This window comes from Megalops cyprinoides, chromosome 10, assembly GCF_013368585.1.
Source record: "Megalops cyprinoides isolate fMegCyp1 chromosome 10, fMegCyp1.pri, whole genome shotgun sequence".
Classification (NCBI taxonomy): domain Eukaryota; kingdom Metazoa; phylum Chordata; class Actinopteri; order Elopiformes; family Megalopidae; genus Megalops; species Megalops cyprinoides.
In genome coordinates this window covers 21,784,029-21,802,037 of record NC_050592.1, presented here as the reverse complement: position 1 = coordinate 21,802,037, position 18,009 = coordinate 21,784,029, and the positions used below count along the sequence as shown (strand labels likewise).

Here is an 18,009-nt window from a genome sequence, read left to right as displayed (position 1 = left end):
ACTAAGGTAATTTAATGAAAGCTGTCGATAAAGGTATTTTCCAAGACAATGGTGTGTCGACTCGCGATTATTGGGCTAATTACTTACCTCCGATCAAAAATGCCAATATTAATACTACATACATTTCTTTTTTGTTAGCCTGTATCAATGCGAAAGTATAGTCCCTGCAGAGTCTGGCAATTCGGAATTACCCATAGGCTACGTCATCGTGTCGTCAGAGAAAGTTCTTACTTTCTTTTTCACAACTACAAATTACTGAAATGTTGCAGGGACCTCACATAAGCACGTTGGCAAAGATGATGTTACTGGTTGTCGTCCTTATTGCATGCGGTAAGAACCGTAATATAACCATTTCATTTGTAGGCTAACTTAAGCGAAGAACATTGCACCAGATTGATGTGTGTTATTGTACTTCATTATCTACGAATACATTCACTGAATTTTGTCCATTTGCAGTCTCTTTTAGCGATGCTGACAGTACATCCCGAGAAATGCTGTCCAGGTGTGGAGAGGATTCGGTTCTGAAATGCGAAGCTACACCAAAACCAGGAGTTCTGTACAGGGCTGTGATGTGGTACCGGGTAAGTGTTTAGGATTACCCTGACAAAAGTTGTTTGCCTCATTAAAAGATTAGAAAACCGTAAAGCGGGTGTGTTCTCGTCATCTCATGTTTTATTTAAAACTGGGTTGCCAATTTGAGTATTGTGATTATTGTGTGACGAAATTTATCTAAAGTGAGACAGTGTTACTTCTGTTAACATATCTGGCCTCTTTTGCTTACCGTTTTTAATGTTTCTTGTTTGGGTATCGTAGTATTGGTCTATCTATATTCTCTAGATTCATCGCCTCTGGCATTTTCTCATTCATCTGCAATTAATGGTATCTTTGGGTCCTTTAGGTCAGTGAGGAGTCGCCGTATAAGCGAGGAGTGCTGAGTAAGAGACTGACGAACAACAGCATTGTCCGGATATACAGTGGCTTTGAGCGTCCCGCAGAACTGCTGTCGGACGACTCGCTGGACCTCCTCCTTCCCAATGTGACAGCTCAGGATGCCGGGAAGTACTTATGCCATCTCGCAGCACCCGTTGGAGAGAAGAACGTAGACGGACATGTTCGCCTCACAGTTTCCGGTGAGTTTATGTGAAACATAGAAATATCAATATACGCTGCATTAGCAGCCGTAATTGGCGTTGATAAAAATACAAAATATCTAAATACAGGGAATATACTTTACGGAAATCTTTGCCATTATGAGAAATATATTGGTTACTGGCATTTCCACCATGCATATGTTTGATATTATATTAAAATTTATAATATATTCTCAATATATCAATTCAGTTGCACACACTGTACGTATATATGTGAAATTATACCAGCATGTGTTCAGTCTGGTCCTGGGGGTCCACTGTGCTGGCTTTCTTTTACAGCTGAGTTCTCTTCATTAGGATTGATTAAACTGTGATTTGCATTTAAGATTGTTTAACTCCTATCTGCTCTGAGCTCATTATTACATACTGTGTTTGTCTAACAGAAGGTTACAGTAAAGGTGTCACTGGAAATGTTTTCTATATTCTTGAGCCCTTAATGAAGTTGGTCATACAGATTCATATTCAACTTTATTGATGAATTGCTATAATAAAGATGTAACTGTTGATAAAGAGTACATCTTTGTGATTAGGTAAAGGGGGGCCTTGAAAGTTGAACCATGTGTAATAGATTACTTGAATGAACTGAACAACTAATTATCTTAAGAGGCAGCTGATTTGTATTTCAATAAATTGTTTTGAGTAAACAACAGCAATTTATATTTTGAGATAATGTTGATATAGGTGGAAGAAGAAAAAACAACCCACACCATCTCTTAAAGATGTGTTGAGACACACTGTGATTATGCAATCTCAAATCCAGATAAATATTCAATTATCATTCTAATTGACCCTAACTGAGAGCTCAGATGGAAGGAAAACCACATGGTGGGTCCCCAAATGGTGGGTGACCAAAGCTGAGCTTCCCTTAAATCCAAATCATTTTGTGTGTGAATTGGGTGCTGGAACATGTAGCAGAATCAAGTATATATCAAAATATTTACATTTCTTGATAAAAATGTTATAACCTTTGATCGTATAGGTTAAAAGTATTTGAATCATATATTGAATTGGAATATATGTCATATTATGTCATCACAATGCATAACAATAATTTTACTTCTCAGTGGAAGTTTATATGTATGACATCTCTAAATGAAGAACCAATGTGCTATTGCTTAAGTGTCTTTGCTTTTCTGGTCATGTGCAGGGTGTACAGAAGAAGCGCTGTACAAGGATGTGGTATTTGACATGATCGTTTGCATGGCACTGGTGTTGGCTCTTGCGGCATGTTTCCTATGCTGGGTAAGTTTTGTGTTTCCCAATGCTGGGTGGGGGGGTTAAACTGATGCAGGAATATAGATAGTTAAATGAAAAAAATGACATGATATGCTTTTTTTAATATAATTTTCAATTTAGCCAAAGAGTGGGGCACACCTTTGACCAGATTGATAGCTTAAATTTAATCACTGATAATTAATGATATTTGTACTATTAAGACAGAGCCCTTTTTCATAATTTACTTCTTAATAATTTACTTTTGTAAACCCAATTTTTTCTCTTTATCTGTCTACTCTCAGGAATTGCCTATTGTACCTTAAGGAAAAAATAAGTAATTATACCTTTGAAAATGTATAGTATAGGTATGTAGTTGCATTTAGGGTGGTCTAAAGTTTATTTTTTTATTTATCCATTGTAGAGGTACATGAGAGATATATCGATCTTGAGAAGCAAAATAAAGGGACCTCTGGAGCAGATTGTGAAAACTCCTCTTCAGAAGAAAAACCTAAAATTAATTTACACCCCTGGATCAAATGGACTGGGGCCCTGTTCCTATCACCATGTGTGCGTGTGACTTTAGAAGCCCTTCAGTGGTGAGAAGCCAACGTGCATGATGAAGATAAGGGAAGGAGCAGACCACAGCCTGACAAAGCAGCGGTAAACGTGCATGCCCTTCAGACAAGTTGCAGGGGTGCTCTGTGCTCGAGTGCCCATGGTGAATCAACCATAGCACCAACTGTCAGTCAATGCAGTAGTTTTTCTTCTAATATCACTGTTTTGGCTAAACTCTCACCTGGAACCTGTGTTGAGAGTAAATGTAACAAAAGCAAATGCCAATGCTACTGAAAGAGAAGGATAAAATTTTGCACTTTGACTGTATCAGCCCCTAGTGGTGTGAAGGTCAAATGCATTGGTGTGTTGTTTGGTTTGAATATCCATAGGCTGTTATAAAGGAAAAAAAAACAAACAAAAAAAAACTACCTCAACTAAGGATCCACCGTCTTTGAAATACTCTCAATTTATTTTTGAGCTATTTAATAAAAAGTTCTCATGAGCAGAAATGCAAATCACAAAGCTATAGCTGCACGACTACATGTTTCCTGATGAGGACAAAAATTGTGAGCCTGCTAGTTCCATCTTAGCATCACTTCACTTGGTTCCTTGCATATGGGACCAATTTAAAGGTTATGATACTAACTTTTAAAGCCTTACATGGAATTGCACCTAGCTACCTCAAGGACCTGCTTCTCCATTTGTTATCCCCCACAACCACTTTACTCATGGAATGCAGGTTACCTCATTGTCCTCAGAATATCAAAACCAAAATCTGGAGATAGATCTGTCTCGCACAGAATATGCCTACGGCGGAACAGCTTGCAAGGGACTCTGACATTATCCCAATTTTTAAATCCCAGTTTAAACAAACTGCACCTTTTGAGAATCACGTAGTCCTATAATTAGTGCTCCATTTTTAAATTTGCTTCTTTAATGTTTTTACATTGTTATTGTTTTACTATGATCACATTTAAATGAGTGCTGCGATTAGTTTTATTCTCTTTTTAATCTTGTTTTGTTTTCCTGTGTGTTTTTTTGCTTTTCTATCTCTGTAAAGTGACATGACACTCATTAAATTCACTATATAAATAAAATCTGATTTGATCTGATCTGCTGCTGCCACCTTTATTATTTACTTAATTTCAGCTTTATTAAATGTATTTCCAATCTCTCTTTGTTTTAAAACACAGTTATTTTCATTCATATTCGTTCACTGTGGAAATTAAAAACATTTACACAACCAACATAAATATTGGCACAATTAGAATAAAACTAGTAACAGAAGAGGCTTCTACATACAATGAATATAGCATGTTTTTGATGAATTGAGATGAGCCTATATGTAACAACATGTAAACATGCAACAGTTAGGGGAGCATGACTAAACTATTACAGATCCAACAAAGAATTATAGCATTACATTCATATAGACTTTTTCCACTAAGTCCCTATGGTTTTAGAGGAACTGCAGTACGAATATATAACAAATCTTTCATAGCAGAGATTCATCTAGCAGTGAAATTATCATAAGAGTGGCACAGATGTGTTACAATGGTTTCATACCAGGCATGAAACTTGCTTGTTGCATGCATATGTTAATGCAACATTAGTTCTAAATGCTGTAAGCCAGGTCGGATCAGATAGGGTGTTCAGAACACAAAGCAGAAAATAGCAGGATGGATAATCTGCCTCTGAAAGATCAGAATTCTTCAGAGTTGCATTGATTTCATTGGTTGCAGCAAGATTTGGAGATGATCCCTATTGATAAAGATAAAGATGGTCATGTGGGTAGTCAGTGTCTTCATTAATGAATAGTTTCACAACATAAATAGTTTTGCTGACCTCTTAGGTTAGAGGCACTGACATATGAAACGGTTTTATAGACAGAGCAATTCACCATAGGTATCAGGAATCAAAAAATCTAAATCTCTGTCAGTATTTTGATACAACTGAAACAGACAGCACATTCAGTCCTTTAGGAGAGATCTTTTTTGGGCTTCTTGACTGTGTGCTGTGATCACATATTTTGCATATTATTTTGATGCATTTTTATTATCAGTGATGTTTTCTGTGCCTAAAAGTGTGAACTGTCCTGTGTGACGCTCATGTTTGCTTACCCCAGTGGCCTCCTAAGGTCTGACTTACATTTATTCATTTGGCAGATGCTTTTATCCAAAGCGACTTACATAGGTTACAGTTGTTTTACAATATTATCCATTTATACAGCTGGATATTTACTGATGCAACTGTGGGTTAAGTACCTTTCCCAAGGGTACAGCAGCAGCATCCCAGCGGGGATTGAACCGGCAACCTTTCAGTTACGAGTCCTGCTCTTTAACCACTATGCTACACTGCCGACTTGGTGTAAAGACTGCTGTGGAAGGTGCTCACCAGCTGGGGGCATTATCCCATTATTTGTAATAATAATCTCATTATGTCTTTGATTTGTGTCTGCTATACTGAGGCGGAGCTCCCTTTTGCTCCTGGATAAACTAAGGGGAGGTGTAGTCAACTTTCTCCCTTCAGTAGGACGCTACATTCGCTTTCACCCAGTTGGGAATGTTCTGACTTTGGGGCCACTGTGTAATGTAACTCACATGCATCTGGAACACTATCTGAGTGCGTTTACAGTTCTAAGCACTTAATTTTACTGTGTGAATAAACAACCTGAGATCTGCAGTGGTCAGTAATTCAGATGTGTGGTGCTTGTGGGGCAGGCTATGCAAATTTTAAGGATAACAAATTTTTTTCTAAAAGCAAATGGTAGCCAGTGTGAGGAGGCCAGGAATGGAGCAATATGTGCCCTGATTGGCCTAGAAAGAAGTCTAGGGCCAGTATTTTGTATCACCTGTGAAGACAACTGATGGCAAGAGTTCAGCTGTGTGGAGATGAAAGCATGCATGTCACTGGAGAATTGGATCTGATTAAGTGATTCCTGAATTGTCAGTAGATATACAGTAAACTGGTGCACATGTACCAGGGTGTAGATAAAACACACCGGGGGTCTGGTATATTTCTACTAAATAGAAGAAATGGTAGAATCAGGTGTTCTCCTGTTAGAAAGTTGGTTAAAAAGAGCTGATTAAAGACCCGAACCATGCTAAAAGGGCATTCACACAGAGACCAGGGCCCCTGTTCATCAAGCATCTAAGAATTAATCCTTGGAGTCCTACTAAAAGCAGTTTTACAACTTAAAAAAGTCCTATCTCAGAATAGGCAGTGGGAGTTATTTATAAGGCCTCCTACTCCTACATTTCCTTTGAGTACATCTCAGTTGATTCTTCATGACATGAAGTGCTGCAAATGAACAGTAGTGATGACATTTTCACAGTTCATCCCATATGTTGAAAAATTGCCAAATTAAAGCTATTGTTGAAAGTAGTAGCATTGCCATAATGCTGCAGTTTGTGAACATGATAAAACGTCCCATAAACATGTATACATGCCAGCATATTAGCACAGATGGCTTCCGTTTTTAGTCAGCTTGAGAGCAACAAATTATATAAAATAATTTTTGTTAATAATCACACTAATAAAATGTTGGCCAGGACTGTATTGTTTTATTTTTTCATTACAATTAGTATTGCCTTAATTCCCAATTTCCTCCTAAGATAGAAGTCCTACTTATGCCAATCCTTGTCTGCAGTTTACAGATATTGTGCAAAAGCTGTTATGCGGTTAACTTTTTTGGGGCAGTTGCAAAATTGTTCAATTCTATTCAATGCTCAATTCAGTTCTGCTCAATTCTGCTCATCCTATTGATGAAATAATTGATGTGTGGATAAGTCATTTATGGGTTTCTTAAACTGCCATACATTGCTATAAATATTAAAATGTAGTGTAAATATTAAACATGTGGCTAGCTGTTATACTTGAGCTGTGCATCTGCAAGTGATCATGGGGATAGAGTTATCAGCAATGGTTTTTGAAGGTATCCCTTATCAGAGTGGGCGACTTCTTAGTGGGATGAAATTGTTTTCAAATAAAGTTTCTTGCCAACAAAGTTTAAATTAGTGAAGCTGTAAGTGGTGACAGTCCTCTTACAGAAGAAGTGTCAAAATAACCTCATTTTTAACAGCTCCGTGTTGTCAGATGTAAACAATACATATTTGCTTGCCCTAAAAATGGGTGCACGCTGCCCTGATGTAGCCACTGAGTGGAAACTCATAATGGGTTAGGACAATTTGCAATGACTCCTAAATACCTACCAAGGTAGGAGTACTTTCAAACATAAAGAAAGTGGATGAATCTGGATAAAGTTATTGTAAGGTAAACCACAACCTGAAATAATGTAAAGACTGGACTACCTGCAGAGAAAGACTAGACGTCCATGGACACATTAAAACCATATATGTTTGCTTCCATTAGGCATGGCAAGAATAATATTGTCTTGATCAAAGGACTTGAATTTCCTCACCACTGGTGCTAGAGTACAGTCAATAGAGGGGGCAGCTGTATGCTCTGATAGAGGCTTTGCTTTTGTCATTCAAATTCTGGTCTGGTCCTGTTCACTTGTTTAATAATAATAATTCCCAAATCTCAAGTCTAATAAATCCAGCTTCCTCTCTCAGGTACCGACAGTGAAACTCACAGACCAAAGCACAGAGGTGAAGGTGGACATTAGCTTCAATGTGAAAACTGGAATGGAAAAAGCTGGAGTGCCTCATTAAGGATTAGGTGAAGGTAAGACTTCATTTTAAAATAAAAAAATCTTTAATAGTCTTTAAATTCTGACTTGCAATATCTGATTGCCTCGTGAACACCTTGGCTCACAGAGCCATTTGTATCTGTTTTTTCCCCTTACTTTTGTTTCTGAGTAGTTTTTAAGTTGCCTGTCCTTTGTAAAATATTTTGTAACAGTCACTTAGAATATCTGATCTGTAGATTGCTTTTTTGGCAAAATCTGGATTATACAACTTTTCTGTTGATACTTTATACTTCTTAATCTATTCACTAACAGTCAAATGATATTCCATTTAAGATCCTCAGTTTAAAATTTTTAAACTAACCTTGAAATAGGGAAGACGAGTGAAACTGTTACGTTTCAAAATTTTATTCACAACCAGAACACTGAAAATGTGACTTTGTATAATATTAAAAACTGAAGAACGATACTGGCTCCTGTTGTTTGACATAGAGATGGCCCTGATGTAAGTTGTTAGCTGAAATGTATTGTTTTTTAATAACATAAATGCCATGCTTATATATTCTACTTCCATCATCCCCCAAATGGTATTGATTGTATAAATGTTATTTATTTATCCATAGTTTACCAGGAGAACCCCACTGAGATTAAAACCCCTTTTGCGAGTGATACGTGACAAGTGTGTGTCAAATGAGAAGAAAATTAATAAGACTGTTCAATTTAAGCTTCTGTAAAGTATTCTAACAATTGGGTGCACGGTAACTAAAGGCTGTTTTGCCAAGTTCAGCACAAGATCGGGGAACTGTAAAACGAAACAAGACACTAGAGTGAAGATGATAATGGAATCCCAGTAGGGTAGAAAGTTCAGGTGAAATGGTAGCTTTCCTAAGACGCCTTTGTAGAATAAGAGATACCAGCTGAGTGTGTGGGTCTCCTGCTGTGTCTTTCAGAAGTATTCTGTACTGCCTTACGTGAATTTTGTACTGAAGTAGTTTCTGCTCCAGAGGGACCTGAACGAGTTTTTCACTGGTGGGATCAGCTCAAATGGTTTCATTTGAATGGTCATCAGCTTCCTACAGGTAGCCGGTGCATTATGTAGAGTATTTTTCCCATGCTACTGTATATGATTCAAATTAAATGGTAGTCACACTTACATGGTGGTCCTAATGTACACTGGCTCTTCCATGTTCTCTTAGCTGCATCCAAGAATTGATGCCACAAGTGCCAAAGTCAGCCTTGGCATCCTGCTCATTAAGGTCTTTGAGCTGTAAGGCATTTAATTACTTGAAATTATTCATTCTCAGGATGATTCACTCATTCCTTGTCATATCACAATTTTGGTCATCGGGGTCCTCCCAGCAGATCCACAAAGGGCTGAAGGGACCCAGGGGCCATACACAGTCCACTCTTAAACTCCCAGGGCTACAGCCAGTGTAACCAAAATACCTGGCTCAGGAGGAAGCAGGCATGGGAAGGCTTCCCTGTCAGCCTAAGCAGGTAGGAACAATCTCAGCTGAACAGGGTCTCCACACAATTAGATCAGCATTTCCTGCTTCAGCCTGCAGGTGGCACTGCACTGGTCCTCTGCAGCCGAATCTTTGCATGACTTGTGTTTTGGGAAACCATCTCGCAGTTATTGTTGTTCAGTGCTCTGTCAGTGATGACCTGTTTGGTTGTGATTGTTTTATGTCCATTTTTTGGTTAGTCTCTAGGCCAGTTTCTTGGCCTTGCTCTATTTTGTCAGCTAACTCTGGATGCCACTTGTCTCAGTTATTTGGGAACAGTTTGGAGAAATGGCCCCTGTCAATAACACCAATTTTGGAGGGAAGTTGGGAGTATTGGGTATTTTTTCTTTTCAAGTCACTGACACAAATCTATTCTGCCAAACTTTTTGTACTTACTCTTTCCAGAGAACAAAAGGAACTATTACACATTTTTGCAAAAATATATATGTTCTATTTTCATTTAATTTTGTGATATAATGAAGAGTTTATTTATTTGTTTGTTTGTTTTGAAGTCATTGAGTCATTTTATTTTTTTTCAAGGTTTTATGTATTCAGTCAAGTTTACAAAGCCTTTTCTGGACATTGTTCTTTGGATGTTTCTTGTTTGCAGAAATTGTATTAAAGAAAGGCTCCATTCCTTTTAACCACATGAGAAGAAAAGATAAAACAACTGAAATGAAGAAATCACTATAGAAATGAAGACTCCCAGTGCAGCAGAGCAATATTATACCTGCTCCCCAGCAGGTGGTACTGTTGGGAGAGTAGTTTAGAGCTCTGTGCCAAATCTCCTGACCTAATTTTACTGAGACTGAGGTGGCATTACGTTTTGTTTTATTTGATTTATTCCTGGATGTGTGTGTATGAGAGAGGGGCCTATGCTACTGTAAGCTGTCTAAGTGATATATGAGAGCATTTGGAGATTGCTCCATTTGGACACCTGATACATTCCCATACAGGTGGAACTGTGCCAAAGCCTTTTTTTAGCCATGAATGAAAACTGGAGACAAAGACTTTTTGCTGGAAACCATCTCATTTTTCAGGATTTCTGTTATAGCTGAGGTTCCAGTATTTATTTACAAATTTATTTTTGAGAGAATAGGAGGATGTAGGGTTAAAGTGCACCAAAGAGTTTATGAAGTGTCTGTATTTAGTGAAGTAGGACACATGTGATGTGCCCACTGTTTACAGTTAGAAATTGTATAGTAGATATCGGTAGAGTTGATTCCTAGTAATAGCAGAATGATATAACTAATGTTATATTGTGGAATAATACTCCAAGAGTGAGATGTGTGTTGGTTCAACTCCTAAAACAAAAATTCATGACAAAACATAAGAGGATTGTGTTTTACAGAGCAGTAGAATATAACAGGCTTTATCACTTTCTCCTGTGGAGGCACTGGCTTTGAAAGCCCACTTTAAGCAGGTCCCGTTACTGACGAAGGTATTTTTCCCCAATTACAAATATACATTGTGGTTTTCCATTAAATTAAAGTAAAAGTCCTTTTTCCCTGTCCTTTTACAAGTTGCATTACATTATTCATTTGCATAGCAGAATTTCTTATCCAGGGAAACTTGCAAAGCTGCCAGTTTAGCATCTTTTCCATTTCTACAGCTGCATATTTGCTTAGGCAATTTGGTTTTAGTACCTTGCTTGAGGTGCTCAAGCAGTGTGGTATGAACCTGCATATTTATGCCCCGATTCCAAAACCCTGTGCTGCACTGTTACCCAACAGAGAGAAGGATTATTTTTTTTTCCCTCTTCATCTCTTGTAGCACACTGAATCCCGTTATTGATCCTTTTATATTGCTAATCTGGCAGTGGTATGAGGACATTGCTAAAAGCTCTGCCTAGTTTCAGAGCACAGCATTAATCAGAGTAATGGAATTGCTCTCTTCTTAAAAACTTAGTTTCATATTTCAAATGAGGTAATTATTCTGAGAGTCCATTTTAACATATATATTTTGACAGTCCATTTTAACATATATATGACCTGTGCCAGCGCAGAGTGGTGTGGTCAGGAGCACCTCTCAACCTACATTTGACAGGGGAGACCAAAAACACCACTCGACCTGAATTCATTCAGGAAATCGGTAGCATCATTCAACTCAAACAGATTTACCTTAGTAACAATAAAACATAATCAGACAATAATACCTTTTGATTAATGCATAATGGGGTAAAAAAAAAAGCAGAGCAGAGAGGTGGATGAATGAATGTGATTGACTTGTTTTTGTTTTTATTAAACAATCATTTAAGTCTCATTAACATTTTATGTTGTCAAAATCGAAAACATTAATACGCGTGTTACAAACTCTTTTCTCTTGAGGTGTATCAGTGTTGTGTTTGTTTTTGAAAGAGGTGAAACTGAGAGTCAGTAGCAAGGGACCAGCAGACTGCTGTCAACAAAAGCATTAGACTGATCCATTCATCCTAGTCTCTGGTCATCTTTCATAATATAGTTATCCATTCATCCTAGTCTCTGGTCATCTTTCATAATATAGTTATAATTTTTTCATTGGTTAATAATTTCCCACAACTCAGTGCCTTATCCTTGTCAATGCAAGAGTTTTAATAATAAAACACCACCCTAGGCTCTCACTGGTCATGTGCATGTGTACTTGGCCCATGCTTTACCAGCTCTGAGCTGTTTACATTAGTTGTGCAGATTTGTTGAATTTCTTCAGGTGTACCTGACTTGGATTCCTTCCTTGGCACACTCAAAGTCAGCAGTGTCATTCGCCAACAATGACCGGGAGCCCCCATCGGCAGAACAGAGTGGCTTCTGCCGGGGATGGAAAGTGGTAAGGTAAGCTGCGGCCCCCTTGTCACTTTGCTCTCAGCAGCATGAACTCCATCTATCCTCTGACGTCTTTGCCTCCTGGTTTGTTGTGGGGCGTGCAGTGTGAAAAGTAGTCACAGCAGGCTTGATTATGTATCAAAGGATTGCATGTGCCCTACCCCGTGATCCTATATTCAATGAGTGGTGACAAGCTTAGATGCATAATTACCGACTACTGAAGTTAGGCAAGAAAGGGGGTCATATATATGAAATTTAAGTAATAATAATTTAAAAATGTACACCTCTGATGACAACAAGGGTTTAATGTTAGATGACTGTTTAGTGACTTTACTATAACAATTAAAATGTATCACTCACTTTTCACTCCTCCATCTGCACACTGTTACTTAATGTTTAAAGTAGGACACTGTTTTGTTGAAATCTTTATGCATGAGTGTGTGTAAATGAATGATATTTCATTTCCCAAAAAAGGTAAAAAACATGCTGTGAGCTCACGTTTGTGCATGTTATGTATCCTATCCTATCAGAATGTGGGTCGTCAGAAATTCATGCATAGGTGTACATGAAGGTATAGTAAGTACAACAATAGTGTAGGCTCCAAACACTAAAACCTGATTTCCTTAATTCAGAATTGGCTTTTTTTTCTACAAAGGCTAAAAACACAGACATGAATTTGTGTTTGATTCTAGAATTTAATAGAAATACTGACTACTGACATGTCCGGGTTAGATAAGAATGTGCATACATCTGATAGAATATGCATACGATCAGACACCAAAATAAGGAAAAATATAAAAATACTATATATAATATAAACTGGATTGTAATTGCTATTGAGTTAATTATTTTGTATTTAGGAAGAATGTTTTGTTGTTACATGGGTTGACTGTTACATTCTAATTAAAATCTCAAGAGCTAGTTGTCAATAACCACCCTGCATCGTACCAGTATTTGACATTTGATTCTGTCACTCATTTTAGTTAATACATGGCAGATGATTGCTTATTGTCCCCCAAATCAATTGCTGGCTGTGACTCCCATGAAGAAGAGAATCACGCTTGATAAAGCCTCCAGAGAAATGAAATTAATACCATTATTAATGCAGGCTTTGAGAGGGATATGGAGTGTAGCAGAGAGGAATTCGCTGCAGGGAAGCTGACAGTGGACTTACTCCAGAGAGATAATGGTACCAAGGGGAATGAATGTAACTTCAAAGTGATTCTGACAATGATGTATAAGAGAGGAAAATAACATCCCACCATTACATGACATATTAAAGTAAAGTACTGCTCATCTTCGGGCTAATTCACCACACAGTAATAATACAAGGGGATGAATTGTAGTGAAATTGCTCTGCAGCACAGAGGGCACTAGGAAAGAGTCACTTCAATCCTCATTCAAAACGAATATGCACATAGCGGTCACACACTTGCAAGGACATTCTTAAACTCTGAAAAAATGTATCAAATAAACACACACTAAATGCAAAGCAACTCTGAAGCAATTTTGGGCAATTTCACTTCGTGCTTACACAACTTTTTCAAATGTAATTTTAAATAAAACAGATTATTGTCGTGTAGTTTATGACTAACATGGATGCAGCACTGAAGACGATTTGACAGATTCCTTCATACTTTATGATTACACTTCACATCTCATCTTCCATTGATGGGTTTTTAAAGCCAGGTAGTAAGTTCCAAGCAGCAAAAGAATAGTCATTCGAAAAAAAAAAGAAAAGAAAATGCAGCACATTCACATTGAATTTACTCACATGGAATGGCTCTTTATTTACCTTGTATTGCAGTATCACAGACTAATGAGCTGTAGCAGGTATGTACGGTGTGAGTCATACGTCTTATTTATAGAGACTAATGGCCTTCCAGTGAAGAGGCTCGGAGAAATAACAGCAGCCTTGCAGGAGCCCCGTGAAGGAGGATGATTTGCAGCACATTAGGCCGTGCGCAGTTTATATTCCCAAACAGCCTGCTGTTTGAGGGCTTTCATCTGTCACCCGTCACAGAGAGCCGCTCCTCGCCATCAAACAGAGACCGGCAGCCTCGCATGGCTGATGAGAGCAACGGAGCTGGACCCACACCGAGCGGGACACTGCTGCGTGTCCCCCAGGTACACGGCTTCGACAGCTATCGACTTATGTTAATGCAAATGTGCCGTTTTACATCATATTATCTCATCCATAATTCATCTTGGATGGATAAAGGTGTAGATTTGCTTTGTGAGGAATAATGACTCCTCTGTTCAAAGGGATCATTTGGCACAGGCAGGGAGCTGATTCCGTTCAGCACGAGCACCTTCACTTCAGTGCTGAAGCTTTAAGAAAATGTTCAGTGTTAAAAAAAAAGTCATATCTGTAGGAATATGGCCCCTTATGTCTCGTTAGACATTTGTCCAGAACAACCTTCATCATGTTATTAAACCATTTTGAGCAGTTTGAAAGGGAGACTGGCAAATTAATTTTTGGACAATGTGCCCATTATATATTGCTGTGAAGGCAGTAATGATCTTGTTTAATTAACTCATACAGCATCAGGGCTCCCATTGGTGAAGCTCTCATGACAAGTGTTTCCAGTGGTGGTGCTCCTCCAGGGTGGGCTCCTTTAGAGGCAGTGAGGGAAGGGGTGAGGGGTTGTGTATGATTCTGAAACAAACAAACTAAACCTTTTCTCCCTCTGAAACTGGAGAGTCCTGTTGTGTGGCAGCTCTGCCTAGGGTTCACAACTTTCACAGCGCTGTTTTGTCCCCTGTACAAACCATGTGTCATTTCACTTTGTCTTAAAAACATCCACTCCTCATGTCTTACCTCCCCTAATTGTGTGCTTAGATCTTTTACATTTTCACACAGGAAATTTCCCTGAAATTGGAATTCACTTAAAGACGTAGATCTAGTCCTGTTTTATTTATCTAGTCATCATTTTTATCTTGTTTTTATTACCTTTTCATAGTATTTTATGAACCTTAGTTATCATTGTTTTATTGGTTGATTGATTTATTGTTTTTATCAAATTCATCTCACTTTTCAAACATACAGCTCTGCTGAAGTATCCAAAACAGCACCATACACAGCAACATACATGAAAAAGTCAGGAAAATACAATAAAGCAAAGACTTACTTCCACTGTGGTCCTTGAGAAAAGGGGGTAAGGGGAGATTTTGACTTTATAAGCAATACTGGTGTGCTGTTTCAAGTTTATTTTTTTCAAGTTTGTGTCCATCTGTTCTCTAGCCAATATACATGAAAGTTATCAGGAGCAGTAGTCATTTGAACATGTAAAATGATTTTATACATGGTAAACTCTGTATTATATCAGTGCAGCCTGTTTCATTGGCCATTGTTTGAATGGTAACCATTGTTCACCCCACAAGCTACAGTCAAATTCCAGCTCCAGGAATATTTATTTCAGCATGGTCTCCCAAAATATATTGAATAAATGGTGCACAAGGGCAGTGCAGTAATAAGATTTTATTGTCTCTTAGTACTGTGGAGTGCATAAAAAGCAAAGGTCTCTAGGTCTGTCTGGTATTCGTTTATCTCTCCTCCAATATTGTGTCTGAATTCGTACTTGATCTCCTACCAACCATAGTTTGAGAGTGAAAACATCAGCAAGGATTGTGCATAGGTGCTTCCTCCTAACATAATGTGATATTTATGTGCAATAAAACGATTTACCTTAATGCCATTGAAGTTATTTTAATCAGTGAAATGAATGTGAATGAGGTGAAACAGTAACATTTCCAGGGCCATAGAAATCTCCTGTGATTCAGGTTTTGTCAACAAAAAAGTTATATCTTTTGAATTGGCTTTTATCTTGACAACCTGAAAGTCCTTATTGACTGACCTCCATTAATTTCCTGTCTGAGCTTCCCCTTGAAGATTCCTATAAACATGTGTGTTTATTATTATGCCATGGCAAAGTGTGATGCGCTGTTTGTCTGCCCACTGTCAAGAGTTGAGTGTTTTGACTGGTTTCAGCACTTCCATTTTTGAGACTGTTTACCCCAGCCTTGTTTTGGGTGTGGTCACATTCAGTCACGGCTGTGTGATTGCTCAGCTTTGCCTTCGATTTATTTGTTTAATGTGAGTTTGTTTTTGGCTTTGGTTTGTATGACACATTTGGGGAGAATTTGTTTGATTTTTGTTTTCTGTTTGTGTGATGAGTTTGATGGGGAGATGGCATCTGTGTTTTTTCAATTTTGGTTTTCGTGATGAAATTGCCATCTGTTACAGTGGCTGGACATTTGAAAGGATGTTGCAGGCTGATTTCATTAATCCTCTTTATCTCCTTGCTGGTGCTTCTATTTCCTCTTTGACAATAAAATTGATAAAGCTTCATAGACTGTTTGTCTGGGCACTGACTGTTTCATTTTATTGCACAAAATAATGCACTTGTGAGTACAGTAGCTCAACAAATCATGAGAACCCAGACAGAAAGACAGTACACGCTTTTCAAAACATTTTTTTTTTTGTGTATCTGCATTTTTATTTTCATTGTCTGTCATGATAAATTATTATGTCTTATTGGAAGATTGTATTATAAAAATATGCAAGACCTGAAGTTTGTGTGAGGTCTGAGATGTTAAAATAGTTTCATTTCTGGATAAGACAGTCTCTATATCCATGTAATCCCACATATGCAAAATTCTCTTAGAACCATACATGCACACTTGTTATATTTGAAGGTATGAGTTGATATTTAGAGGAAGGGGAAAGCGGGCCAAGATTTTAAAAATAGCTCCTCACTGTGAGAGGTTTTAATTACTTCCTCAATTCCCTGTGTGCTCATTCTATTTTATTTTTCCCAAGTTGTCAAGGTGATTCATGTAAGTTTTCATGTTCACTTCAAAATAAATACAACTTGACTTCTTGCTATTAATCATGTTCCAAATGACCACTGACACATAAAGACTGCACAGGGATGTCATGGTGCATGTAGAAGATGGTGTAGCCAGATATATCCTGACCTTTGAATAAAGGTGTGCTTAGTCATATTCGTGTCCTCCTTCTGTATAATTTAGAGCTGCATTTTCACATCAGGTGATGATCCTTTCAGGTTTTCAGATAAAAAAAAAAATGAAAATATAAAATACCACTAACTGGAATATAATACCCAAATATGTTATTCCACCCAATCTACAGCATATTGTTCTCATGATTTGTCTACTTTTTCATTTGTAAACCTATTCTATAACTAAATGGATTTGCTGGTGGGCCATATACGTGCTAGAATAACTGGAATAGGAACTGTACTACTGTTCAAATGTATTTTAATAGGATCATGGACCAGCACAGATCTGTTGGGGATGGAGGGACAACACAAAACACAGTTCGTTCAGCAATGTCACAAAAATACTGATTAGTGAAAAGAAGAACAGAAGAAAGAATATTCATAAATGTTGATATTTAACATTATCTTTAACACTGGAAACCTGATCCATTTTCTAATACATACAAAGCAAAATAAACTCACACTGATAGAGAACAGAATTAATTTCTCAGAACATTAAAGGAATGCTTTGGGAGAAATTCTCTTGAGTGATGTCAACTGAAGAACTAATTTAAATTCTGCTGTAATATCTTACATAATTTCTGTGTTACTTACTTTTAGGATGGATGAATACTCATCTCATCATTGATCAGTACATAGAGCACTGAGGCATCTTCAAACCAAACGTAACAATCATTGCCCCATTCATGTGAATCATGGGATTGCTCCAGACAATGACATACCACACCCAAGAAACATTTATTAGACATGTTCTTTCAGAATTTAAGTGGCTTTTTTGCTTCAACGCTTTATTTTTTCGCTGCAATGTTATCCATATTATGTTGTTAACTGTTGAATTATGGGTCTGAGGCTCAATGATGAACCATAATGGTATCGCAACTTAAGGAATGGCCATGAATTATAAAGGCGTGTATTTTTCAATTTAAACTTTTTTTCAAAAGCTAAGATTTTTTTAATCTTAGGTTTTCTATACTTAAGAAGTGGAAAAATAACGGTTTCTGCCTATAGCCAGATTAAAGATCATTGAACTCCCAAGTAGAGAGGCTGCATGTTTTTGTAGAATGTGGGAGTCATGAAAGCTGTGGTAACTCATTATTCGAGGGCTGGGATTAT

The 18,009-nt window shown here is 37.6% G+C and overlaps 1 protein-coding gene across 1 annotated transcript; it reads left to right on the top strand.

The window, feature by feature from the left end:
• Positions 1-289: 289 nt before the first annotated feature.
• LOC118785130 (CD83 antigen-like) lies at positions 290-3,823 on the top strand. Its single transcript, XM_036539670.1, has 5 exons — positions 290-330; positions 457-581; positions 899-1,130; positions 2,299-2,393; positions 2,788-3,823. Exons 1-5 carry the CDS (start codon positions 297-299, stop codon positions 2,941-2,943), a joined length of 642 nt encoding a protein of 213 aa, XP_036395563.1. The 5' UTR covers positions 290-296; the 3' UTR covers positions 2,944-3,823.
• Positions 3,824-18,009: the final 14,186 nt, after the last annotated feature.

What these genes read in the sequence shown, in the direction of transcription:
- LOC118785130 (XM_036539670.1), top strand. Translation starts at nt 297, where the DNA reads ATGATGTTACTGGTTGTCGTCCTTATTGCATGCG. An exon ending in TGTTCGCCTCACAGTTTCCG is followed by an intron (nt 1,131 to 2,298) that starts GTGAGTTTATGT and finishes GGTCATGTGCAG; the next exon opens with GGTGTACAGAAGAAGCGCTG. An exon ending in CGGCATGTTTCCTATGCTGG is followed by an intron (nt 2,394 to 2,787) that starts GTAAGTTTTGTG and finishes TATCCATTGTAG; the next exon opens with AGGTACATGAGAGATATATC.